Genomic DNA, 12,983 nt, shown 5'->3' with positions numbered 1-12,983 from the left:
AGCAAGCCTATTGACGGTTGTGTTTTTTCTTACAGCAGGTTTCTGCCGGTGGAAAGGGCGGTAGCCAGCCTGCGTGTGAGCAGAGCACTAGACTGTAGCAAACTCATTTGGCAGCCTACTGCAGCCATAAACTCAGCTCTTAGAAGAGATCGAGATTTATCTATTAAAGCACAGACTTTTCACTCCCTCCTCATCATATAATCAATAAAAAGCAACTGGGGGAAGAGAAAAAAAAAAAGCGATTTATTTTTTAGTGACAGTTTCAGAACTAATATGAATTGCTTATAATAAGAGCTCTGTGTGTTACGCAGTACTTGCACACAAAACCAAAAGGCCGGAGTTCAGCAAGGCTTCTTGTCAGGCCTGAAACAGGTCAAACCTAGCCAAGACGATGTGCTGGGATGCTCCATGTTCAACGCATGGCCGAGGCAAACAGGATCACTTCAGCTGGAGCCCTTACCTTATAGACCTGCCCATAGGTACCGTTGCCAACAAGCTCCACCAGTTCAAAGATTCCTGCAGGATCCTAGGAGAAAAGGAAGGGGAAAGAGAAAAAAAATTCAATAAGCAATACTCACAGATTTCTGCAAAAATAAACATTCGACAAAGACAGATCAACATTTCACTGACAAATATTCTGAGTCTGTTAAGCTTTTCGGGCAGCCCCGGGATTCACATTACAGTGACGATGAGCAGAAGCACGGCACCGTCCCGGTGGCAGCCCTGCCGAGCCCTCCCGGCGCGGGCAGCCGCAGCACCGCTGGCAGCGCGGCTCTGCCCAGTGCTGCCCACCTCCAGCATCTGGGCTGGGAGATACCAGGCGGGTGCCTGTGAGCAAGCAGCGATCCGTTTGACTATCATCTGCTTGAAATATGAACGCTCGGTGTATGTTTTAAACAGAATAGTAATTATTGGCTATTAAAACTTAAGTTTTCTTATGCATCAGCTTTGGAATAAAACAAGCTAACTGGCAGGATGTCACTTTGGGGCTCAAAACAGGGTTTTCCAGGTCTATTTGTGAGGTCAGTAGCATTAGCGTTACTTGGCCTAAATGCCATTTTTGTTTTGGTGCATCCTGCCCATTGACATTCTGATTTGTCAACTGAGACGAGTAGATCTAGGGCAGTGCTACATGAGGACACAATGATTTGGACGGTGGCACCGAAGCATCAAAACCCGTCCCCAGACCCCCCTCTGCCCAGTCTGTGCCCAGCTAGGGGAAGGGCAGGCACACACAAGCACACACGCGTGCAGAAGCTGGAGTGCACCCGCCGGCACAGTTAAAAGACGATACGAGCAGAGAGGTACGAGGGAGGGTGGGGAAAGAATAAGCCAGCGCTGCTATTTTCTCCTCTTGGTGGGTTTTCCCCTTCCAGAAGCTTTATTTATACTCTTCCGCTCCTCCTCCTTCTCCCGTACTCATCACTCCAATTTTGGATAGCGTGATCCCCGTGGAAGCTGGCGGACACCGAGGCATCCCGGCACCCTGGGGGGCTTCGCACCCCTGTGGCCCCCCCAGCCCACCCACCCACCCAGGACACGGGTGCCCCTGGCTCCCACGCCACCACCCATCCTCCCAGCTGGATTTTGAATCATTTGAGCTATCGAATGACTTGGCATCCCAGTCAGCAAAGGACTGCCAGCTGCGACCCAAGCGGATGCAGACGGGTCAATTGGCGGCTCTAACAGGCAAAGGAGGATCAGCCAGCAGCGCTCCTTGGGAGACGGGAGAGGGACACCCACCACCACGTTACGGACATAGAGGTTTCATTCATTACAAAGCCGACATCAGCTCAAGACAACTTTTGGGTCCAAAAGTCAAACACTGGGTCTTTGTGAGCAGCTGAGATGCAAGATTCAACATACTAATAACGCCGCAGGTAAATTAATCCAAGTCTTGACGTGACTGAGGCAGCTTTCCACCCGGCCCAGAACGTGCGCTGCCAGGTACCTGCCAGCGTTCGGCACACCTCCATGGCAGGGTCACAGCAACCCCTCTAATCACCCCATACGTTTAGAAACGCTACATCCTACTTCTGCCCATTTCTCTGCTATATGCGCAGCTTCCCCGGGGAGCTCCAAGGGTGGGAGCCTCAGCTCAGCCTTCGGTGGGACCATCTGCAGCAAAGGGCAGGGAAGCTGGGTGGAGAAGGCTTGGAGACCACAGAGGACATGTTTCTCCAAACCTCCTGATCATCTGCCCTGATGCAAATATACCCCAACTAACCTTCAGCCGGACACTCGGGCACTACGGGTGAAGCTGCAGCACAACAGGTTTCTAGTACGCAGCAACTCAGCCGGGTGCAGACATCCCGTGGCTTTACTGCCGTGGGACCAGGCAGGGAAACACCATGAACGGATGGGAAAGGGAACCGGTGGTACACCAGGTTTCCACAAACTGGGTGACAAAGGAAGGGGGGAAACATGGCAGCAGCTGCTGTTTATTTTTTGAGTGTCTTTCCTAAGGGTTGTTCTCTGCAGTGCCGAAACAACTCTGAAAGAGGCTTTTCCAGTGCTACAAGTATATCTATTTTTGAATATTCACTAGGAGATTAAGGGAGAAGAAAGCTGTGCCTAGGGCAGATGATCAGGAGGTTTGGAGAAACATGCAGGGATGCAGCTGGCCATTTCTGATAAAAAGAACTCCTCTTTGCAATGTGTTTTCCAACCTCTTTCCACAAATCCTCAAACCAAAGAGTACCCCCTCCCACCATCCCAGGTCACTTCTCACTCCTCTAATGTGTGCAAACGTCGGATGTGGTGCGGCTCCATCAGGTTTATCCCAGTCCATCCATCACTTGGTTGCAGACCCCCCAGCCCCACGCCTGCCTCCGCTGCCACCACCCCGCTTTAGCCAGGGCAGCTTTGGGCTAACCAGGGGCTCCTCGTGCACCGGGACGGCTTTCCCCCACTGCTCCCACCATCCACAGCTCCCTCTCCAGCTCCCACCCCCCCCCAGAGCAATTTCCCTGCTGCACATCCCCCCTGCATCCCAATTCCTCTCCGGGATTTTTCCAGAAGCATCGCCAAGGTAACTGGGCATCTCGCAGCACAGCGCTGAGTGACACTTCTCCCCTGAGTGCTGGCACAAGCAGCCCCATCTCGGCACAGCCATGGCAACACACCGGGAATGCCGGCAACATGCCGTCTGCGAGCAGAGGGGGCTGATCTCTCCTCCCAGCCACGCTGCCCTCCTCGGCCTTGCTTTTTCCCTGGTCGAAGGGACAACACTTCTTCCCAACAGCCACTGTTAGCGCCCAGGAGTAATGTGTTATTAATGGCCCTTCCAGAAAATACAAAGCAGAGGATGGGGCGGGCAGGGGGGAAAAATTCCCTCTTTCCACTGGCCTCTCCCAGACGGGTTCCTACACAGAAAAGAGCTTTGCATCTTAATGGCTGCTGGGGAATAGGCTGTCCCTGGTACCAGGGGCACATCCTGCACCTTGCACCCCTGCAAAGTCCCAGCTGAGATGCTTCAGGAGGGTACCAGAGAGCAGTGACAGCAGCTCGGGCAGGCTGGAGCAGGCAGCAAGGGAGGAAAATACAGAGGCACGCTGCATGGGGGCTCTTATGTTAGCCAGGGGAAAAGAAATCCACCCCGCAGAGCCCCGATGGAGACCAATCCAGGCCAAGCAGGGAGTAATCTCAGACCAAATATAGCCTGTGCTGCAGATCAGGGCTCACAGCAGCGTGCTGGGTTGCACTTGGCTGGAGGTGGCCTCAAAGCTCATTACACACAGCTGCTTCCAGCCTGGCACCTACCACCTTCTGCTGATGCCCTCTCCCACATCGAAGAGGGACACGCGGTCGGTGAGGCTGCAGCCCTCCTGCTACCGCAGCCTCCTCTTCCCACGCACTAGACTGCCTTCACAAACACTATTGGTTTTTTTTTTTTTAACTGAAAACATCTGGACTAAATAACAAGCCCGCAATAAAAGTAAAAAAAATCAGGCGATCTGTTAGTTTAGGAAAAGAAGATGCACTGTTTAAAACGGGGGGAAAGAACCCGCATTTAAGACAAACCCACAGATTGATTTTCAGCTCTACATTAGCTTCAGGCAGAAAAGGATTTGTATGGTTGTAGTAGCACCAAGGCTCTGCCGACAGCCCGTACACCAAGGTAGGGTCCCAGCCTGCCTGAAAGAAGGGGAGCAGAAAGGCAGGCAGGGGCAAGGGCAGAGGCAAAACCCAGCGCCAGCCGGGGCTGTGCTCGGGAGACCCCAACACCCTCGCACCGCAGCAAGGCAGAGACAATTTCAGACCACATTAGCTCCAAGCCCTAGAAATTAAAATAGGGGCCAGCAGCGGCCACAGCCCCCACGCCAGCCCCAGGAGGGGCAGGCAAGGCAGGGGCAGCCGCGCAAGCCCAGGCAGGGGTTGCAGAGCCACAGGGATGCCGGCGGACATTTGCACATCGCTGACTATCAGCTATTCCCGTTTTAGACCTGCAACGACGCACAGATCAACCATTTCCTGCTAAGGAAAGAAAGAGCTTCTTTTTAGTTTAAAAAAAAAAAAAAAAAAAAAGTAAGTTAAGCTTTCTGGGGTGGTGCAGGCTTAGTGCCCCACTCCCAGAAGAGCCCAGCTGTAGTTTTCTCTATAGGAAGGTGTCACCGGACCCGGCACGGCCGCTCATCAGCCACGGCACACAAAGCCTCGTTGAGGAGGACAAGTTACTCAGAATTCGTGCCAGAAGACATGGGAGCAAACTCAGGCACGGGGCTCTTCATGAAGCAACGGAACACTCAACAAGAGGATCTTTCAGTTGCTCACGGGATGGGAAATGTTGTACATAGTGGCACCCGTGGCAAGGGCTGCACAGACCCAGTGGTCCTCCAGCCAGGGACGGGCTGGCACCCGAGCTGTCCCGTGCCAGGATCTGACCCTGCTTCCACAGCTGCAGCCAGGACAGGCTCAAATTCAAGGGGGAAATTGTTATGCTCCTCACCCACCTTCCAGGAAAATCAGTGCTACTGAAGTCTCAGTGGCTAAAACCGGTCTGAGACACAGAACAAGGCAAGAGCATCATCTTTTCCAGCAACATCACAGAAAAAAAAAGAGTCCACTTTATTTCGATAAACAGTATATTTAAAACTGCTGCATTATCAGAAAAGGGACTGCTGTACGTGGATGTTAAAGCAGGATGTATCCAAATTTCAGCAACAAAACAGGCATCCCTTTTGAAGGCCTTATCGGCGTGGAGCATGCAGCAGCGGGGCTCGCAGCAGGAGCACGCTCCTGGTTAAAACCGCCCGGCTCTGCCTAACCCAGACCCTGCAGAGCTAAAGCTGAAAGATGTCCTTGCCTACACCATGACATCTCAACGAGTCCAAGGCACAAAAGAGCCAACACTTTGCTTGAGGAGGCTATTTAGAGAGTAATATCCATATCCAGGCCTAAGTCAGCTTGCAGGTGCATACTGGTGGTGTTGGCTATGGTGACCACTGAGTTAGCGGATCACCATTTAGCTGTCCTTAAATACGGCCATGCAGACGTCCACAAACAAAAGAAGCATTTATACACAGTCTGTACACCAAAACTGCTTGTTTTCCTCGAAGGAGCTTCATTTTTCTCCCTTCTAGCCCACACAAAAGGTAAGTAACAGGAAGGGTTACATGAGGAGACAGCGGAGAGGTGCTGGGGGGAACCGAGGGGCACACCAATTAAACCACGATTGCTGTGAATGCACGGGAGGGGAAATGAGAGATCAGAGCCTCTATAATCATTGTGCACTTAGTCCCACAATTCTGAGCAGCTAATGACAACTTCCAGCCAAAAATCATGGAGATAACCAGTCATTAAGCAAATGTTATAACCCTAGAGAAGGAAAACACACTGTATAACTGGGGGCAGCACGCAGTTATGGGTCAGTAACAGAGGAGCATCCCCAGGCACTAGTTAGCTGAAGCAACTCCATGGCACTACAAGAGTTTTTTTAATCTCCACTAAGATTACAGCCTGTGCAACTAACGTTCCCAAACATCAGGATTTTATGAGCCTCTGCCTTACAGCTCCATAATAAAACAGCCTCAACAGGAGAGCCCATTAAACTGATCCGGCATCCTCAAGAACCAAAGCAGGCTTACAAAGCCATTTACTCACGACCCCCAATACTAGACCAGTGAGCTCTGCCTGTGCACAGGTGCCTCTGCTTCGACAAGTCCTGGCAGTCGCAAGGAGAGATTTTGGCACTGGGAAGCACCGAAGGGTCATTCTTCCCAAACAGTTGGCTCTCATAAATTAATAGCAATGCCAGGGCACGCGGACAACACAGTACAGCCATAATCCCACCCAGCGTCACACAGCTTGGCATGACAACAATGGGCAGCGCTCTCAACACAAGCGGTTGTCTAGAGATATAGTGTACGTACACAACCTCCTGGAGAAAGTTGAGTCTTCTAACCCCACGAAGCTCCAATGAGGAGAGGAAGATCATTAATTCAGAGTGTGAGAAAGGCTTCGTGAGGAATGCAGTAGAGTCAGAAAAGCCCTTCAGCAGTACAGTTCCACACGTTAAATTACCATCGGGATAATGTATTTCTGATTATGCAAAACATCACTATGAGGAATGAGTATGAGCCTTTAGTTCACACACTATATACTTGCCCAGATTTTGCTTCCCAAGGCCAAATGTCCGAGCTGGGCCATGCTCTGTGAAGCCATCCTTCATGTTAGCAAAGTCAGAGGCTCTGTAGACAGCCATGCACATCTCCCAAACATCAGGACCTAAGCAATGCCAAGCTCTAAGAAGTCAACTGCTATTTCTTCTGAAGACACATCAACTCACTCATTTTGCCATACTTTTTACCCTGGCTTCTACAGCAGGAATTGAAGCACTTGTATGATTTGACAGAATAAGGTCCAGATCACCCTGGGGATGCTACCCCAAATGGCATGTAATCAGAGAAAAATGGAAGGTTTGAAGGCACAGTTGCTTTTTAGTCACCTACTAGTAGTCTCCGTCTCCAAGGCACTTCTAGTTAAAAGCCCTGTGAGTAACACGAAGATGGACCGCAAAAGCTAGGAGACGATTGCTAACAAAGCCACAGACACCAGCAAGCAAAGCAGGAAGGCAAAGGCCAAGGCAACGAAATATTGATTGAGTTACTGGGAACTTCCAGAAAAAGAGGTTGGGGACATTACCTTTCTGAGCTTCAAATGCTGCCTTCCCATCACACAGACATAGCCCTAAGCCTGCCCATTAAAGCAGTGCAAAAAGTGCAAAAAATTTCAACAGGCTGCACAGGTTTGGGGTTTTTTTTGTTGGTTTGGTTTTTTTTTTTTTTTTTTAGATATTTTGCTTTGGTCATAAGCCAAGTAGTGAAGCAGAACCACAATGGACTACTGGATGCTACTCAGCCCTCACAGGGATTGCTTAATCTCACGTCTTCTCCTCCTAGCTTTGGTACTTTTCCCCTCCTTCGCCCACCTATCCAGCGACTCACAAGACAAACTATCATCAATGCCATCTACCACTGCACCTCCTGCCTACTCAAGCAATACAAGCTGCTCTACTTGGAGGAGTAATAAGGAACTCGCCGAGGGTTTTGTTTTCATTTTGAAGAAGCAGTTTGTCCTCCCTCACCCCCAAACACCCAGCTCCGTATCTTAAACGAAGATGTTAGTCGAGAAACAACACTCCTATACAGCAAAAGAAAAACTGTTGTCAAGGCTAAGTTATTAACAGGAGAAAAATTTCTCCACTTGACAGCTGAGAGAAGCCTGTTTACAAATCTGTTTGAACCACTCCTCTTCAGCATCTCACCAGGAGCTGCTCCTCCAGCCCCTACAGAGAGCCACTTCTGTGCTCTGCCCATCTCCTCTTCCTAAACCATAAATCAGCTCTCCCAGGTCTCCAACCACTCCTCTCCCTAGCTTCTTGCTGCAGTAAAGCTCCAGCCACCACACGTGCGTCTCCTTCCTTTCCAAAATGTTAAGATCTGCCAATAGTTGGCAACAGCAAAATTAAATAAGAACTAATCACCACATTGGGCTTTTCAGTCAATAAAGTTGGATTACTCCTTCAACTATTACCTGTTCAATTTAAGACATAAGTGTGGATTTGTAGCCGCCAGCCAGCAAAGGTATAGCCAACACCACTACTGAAGGAAGAAAAGTAAAAAAATCCCCTGTGCACATACACCGTCCGGTCCCACTTGGTCCTGCTGAGACCAAGCCACTGAAGCTACAATATGTTGACCTATTCCAGATTTCCTGCTCACGGACTAGCACTTCACACACAAAATTAGAGTTCTTCTGACCTAATTTCTCCTACCTACCATGTCAATAGAAAAAGCAGCCATTCTGTACACCCTCCACAAATATGAAACACGGGAGCTCCAAGCCAGTAAGGAACACATACAAACCTGGAAACAGAGATTTTCCAAACCGTGATGCATCTGTACCACTGCAGACAGTGGGTCCCACAGCCCAAGATGCAGTACTGATACCAGGAGAGGACAACAATGACTACGCTGACATATACAAAGCTAACCTTGCCCCAGCAGGGCACGCTGGAGCAGCCCAGTCTAAGGAAAAGCCATCCACAGGCTACACACTTACAGCAGTCAAAACAAGAAGGGTCCAAGCCTCTTCTCCATTTCTTCAAAAGCCTGACCTAAGCATCGCTAGCAACAAGGTCACTCCATCTCATCCTGATGTCACTCAAGCAAGAGGCAACGAGTTTTGACTTGAAGATAATGAAGATCAACATCTGCCCTCCATGAGTCTCACCATAGTAGGAAGATGCTGACTGAGATATTCAATAACCCTTAAGACAATACAATTCTACTTATGCTTCATTTGAAGTTGGACTCCCTCCAAATCAGACAATCCTCTCTCATTTATAAACCTCTACAGCACACCCCATAGATCCCCAGGATGGACTCCACGAATTGTTTGCAGTTGTATGATAAGCCCAGTTCACAGAAGACTGTTCATCTAGAAGAGTTAGAAGTCAATCAGCCCAGAAGCACCAGCAAAAGCACTACTGCTAAGTGAACCCTGAGGTTTTCAACGCCGTGTTAAGATGAATGCAGCCCCAGTACAGTCAGCCACTTCAACATATGCCTAATTCAAGCACACAACTTCAACGGGACAATATATAAAAGACTTGGCTAAGCTCAGTGTCTCTAAAAAGCTACAGTGCCAATTATAAATCATATCTATAGTCCCCAGAAGATCTAAAGTCACTACTAGTATTGTACCACACTTCTTCGGATGCAGACATCAATTAGATCACAGCAGCTGGACACTCTCCTCACTGGAAGTCACTTATCTGCAGTTTCAGACCAATAAAATATTATTCCTAAATGTTTAGATCTCATCCCTCTGAGAAATAAAGAGTTTCACCGCAGCCAGCAAATGTTTGCATCAAGCTGAAATTGCTACCTACTAGTAAATGCTGTCAAAGGTTTATGGGGTCTCAGAGGAGTTGGTTTAATTACTTACCAAAGCAGCTGTTTCAGGAACTACAGCCTCTTAACATACCAATCCTAGAGGCACACTTTGAAAAGCAAGGTTGCTGCCAAGCTCATACCAAAAGCAGAGAGCCCTCTCTTGCACGCAGGCAAAAATTCAGTCTCCCAACAGCAGGTCATGTCTGTGGTTTGGTCTGTGGATGTCTGTAGGGGTGACAGCTCAGAAGCCAGTTTGCACCTTCCCAAGTCACCGCAGACTAGACATCCCAGCTTCTGCAACACTCACAGGATACTGCTGAGGTTGGCCAACTGGGATTGCCTTTGGCAAGAAAAGACAGCCTTGCTCCTTCTGTGTAGTGAGAGTTGTGGCCCGCGGAATGCCTTAAAATGGGAGAAAGTCTCACTTCCAGGTGCATTTAGGAGCAAAAAAAAGCAAAGCAATCTTAAAACCCTTTGCTTTTAAAAGTAGGATGGTTTTGCACCTCTGTGTCTGTTTTTAAGTTACGGTTGAGGACGTGGGCTGAGCTGACCAGGGTAAAGTTGACAGGGATGTAACAGTCGTGTCACTGAGGCACCAAGACTACAGCCTTCAACAGCAGGGATCTGCGCAACAACCAACATACGGGCCAGGCATGTATGCATGCACGCCAAGGAGCCTCAGAGAGACTTAAAGCCATGGGAGAGCTGAGAAAGCATCTGGGCCAGAGCTGTGACCATTTGTGTTCACCCAGCAGCAGATGAGCATTACAGCCAAAGGTACTGAACCTGGGAGGGCTTGGTCTCGTGGAGCTGCTGGGAACCCTTCATGCTTTCTGAAGGGAGCAGGAGCAAGAGTTACACATTGGTCTTAAGAGAGACAACATCAGTGGAGAGCCTTGCCCATCAGAAATCACTGCATCCCAGTTTAAAGTGATTGCCATTACTTTTTAATACGTTGTTGAAAACAAGGCAGAGTCCCTACATATGTGTCTGGAGAAACATCACCTCCCTACTGGATTCAGCAGAGTTTCTCACACCAGTCCAATTTTCACAGACCATCTGGAGATGGAGTTATCTGCTGGTTTAGTGCTTTTCGAAGAGTTTACCCACAGCCTGTCACTTGTCATCAGCTCCTTACGCTTGGCTCTGCAAGGGCTGGTTAGCAGGAGAGGATCAGGTAACTCTCTGGTAGCAACAGTTTCAAAAAAGGACAATATGGGGAGCAAATCACGTTTGAATTATTGAGCATTCAACTAGTTGCAGAACACTGCAAGATAGACTGTAAAAAAAAAAAAGCCAACTATACTCCACAAGCTCCCAAACCCCGCATTATAAACACATTTTTACACAAAATTGTTTTGACAAAGCAGCAAATTTATTTAAAAGAATATCAAATACATGTTAATTTGTGTGTTTCGTATCTGGAAAGACCTTTCTCACCCGAGAGTTAACAAGTTGTGGGGAATGGGGAGGGAAGGCTTCTCACCTTTTTCCTACATTTCACAGGCTGCCTCCAGTAATGCCAGACTCAGCAGGGAGTCTGAAGGTTTGGTCTTGACAGATGCTCACTTGAACTGGGACAGGGGGGGAAACAAGGTCCCATAACAAAAAACAAGCTCCTGCCTGATGCATGCCAAAAAAATGGGCTGAAAGTCAGGGACGATCCACAGTTGCTGAAATGATTTGCAATAATTTTTTGCCAGGTCGTAAAGTTTTTCCCATAGCAAGACTTCTGTATTTCTTGGTGGCTTCTTACATTGTGAAACACTGTTGTAAATTCAGGGAGATGCTTTTTATTTCCAATCCCAATGCCCCAAATTACTAAAGTCAGGCTGGGGGGCAAGGATTATTTAGTTTAGTTCATTCGATATATACATTTCAATAGCACTTCAGCTACAACAAAGCAGAGGAACCTTTCTCGCACAGGCATCCCAGGAAGATGCACTGGTTTTGCTTTGCAAGTCACCAGGATGCTCCGTGAATCCAACCACCACGTTTTGCTTTACGGGATCAGCTGAGCTCCCTGTCAAATTACAGCCCCATGACACCTCCCTGCCTTGGGAGCTCTCTGCTAGCTCTGGTCCCCGGAGCCAGCCATGACATTATCTGGCCTCTGCCTAGCAAAACGCTCTTTGCTAGAGCTCCAGGGTTTGGTTTTTTTTTTATTAGCTCACACAAGCAGTCTGGAAACATTAACACAACATGCACGCAGCAGCAAAGCAAGTCCTGGAAGACCGCAGGTACCAGCCTGCTGAAAACCAGTACAAAATGAGAAAACAAAACACACGGGCAAGTCCATAATACTTGGATTTTCAACAGAGAAATCCCACTGGGTAGCGGACCAAGCCCTCCTGCAGGCACAGGGTGCCCCAAGAGCCCAGCACCCACCAGCCACCCATCTCAACCCTGCCCACAGTCCTTCCCCATGCTCAGGCATGGAGGAAGCTCTTCGGGTCCACCTTCTCCAACCCAAAAGAGACAACTGCACATCCCCAGGCAGGATTTGGCCCACAGTCGTAAGCGGTGAGATTAATCATGTGGGTGTACGGATGTGAAAAGGGGATGGGAAACATTTGTAACTGCTTCTAAATTAATTGCCATTATTGTTAATTGATTTGATAAACTCTCTGAGGCTGGATTTTATTTTAGAAAACTATGAACATATCAGGTTAATCAACTTAAAATAAAGGGGCTTGATTTATTTATTTCTGCTGTATCTACTCCTCTTTAAGCTTGGCAAGTCACTGCATTCTTTCCATCCTGTGAAAGAAAAAGAACAGGGGGTTTGCTTTATTATTATTTTAAAGGAACCTCTACAAAGCTTAGCAGTTCTCTGAATTAAAATCACGGCAAAGGTATGTCATGAAGGAGGACAAGTGCAAGGCTGGAGCTGGTTTCCACATGCTGCAGACACCGGCTCTGTGACAGGAGCCCACCAGGAGAGTCTCACCACACAGTCAAAGCAAATCAGATCTATTCCCCAACGTTTTAGACATCCAGAGAGTTGAAAGATACCCTACCACACAGCAAAACTCGATGAACAAACACAACGGGGCCATCCCCGTGCAAGACACCCAGTCCCAGCCACACTTCTTGCAGAAAAGTCCTGCCGGCAAGGGAGAAGCTTAATCTCCTCTAGCCAGATTTTGCTGTTCCTCAATCCTCTGGAAGTTGGGTCAGAATCCTTCCCCCCTCCTAATCCCTTGCACTCAGCTTTAGCAATGCAGCGATGCCTCTGCCAGCAAACTAAAAAGAAAAGCCCTCACATATATTATGCTGAAGAAAATTAATCTTGTGTTCCACAGAATATTAAGTGGATTACATCTACAGCCTCCAAGGAGAAAAACGTTGATTTCCATGTATCTTGTGCTATTATTCACCTCTATTAGTTTTCCTACCAGCCTAACGTTAGTCATGATAATTTCCCGTTATTCAGTGCAGAGCTCAGCTGGCTCAATGGACCAAGCGACAAGAGCAAGTGGGACCTCTCAGTGGCCACGAAGAAGATCAAACCACTGTGGCACTGCTGCTGCACAGGACAACGTTCAAGGTGAAGAACAAAGCCAGCTTCATTTTTCTTGAATG

The 12,983-nt window shown here is 48.5% G+C and overlaps 1 protein-coding gene across 7 annotated transcripts in view; it reads right to left on the bottom strand.

The window, feature by feature from the left end:
* Positions 1–12,983, bottom strand: part of TNIK (TRAF2 and NCK interacting kinase) — a 167,672-nt gene that overhangs the window by 138,282 nt on the left and 16,407 nt on the right. For all 7 annotated transcript variants that reach the window (XM_069792725.1, XM_069792724.1, XM_069792729.1 and 4 more), the window contains exon 2: positions 461–526. In XM_069792725.1, coding sequence (XP_069648826.1) covers positions 461–526 — 66 coding nt within the window. The remainder of the gene's footprint in view (positions 1–460; positions 527–12,983) is intronic.

The sequence above is a fragment of the Haliaeetus albicilla genome, chromosome 9 (genome assembly GCF_947461875.1).
Source record: "Haliaeetus albicilla chromosome 9, bHalAlb1.1, whole genome shotgun sequence".
Taxonomy (NCBI): domain Eukaryota; kingdom Metazoa; phylum Chordata; class Aves; order Accipitriformes; family Accipitridae; genus Haliaeetus; species Haliaeetus albicilla.
Note: the sequence above shows the minus strand (reverse complement) of the source record. Positions and strands in the feature narration are given on the sequence as shown.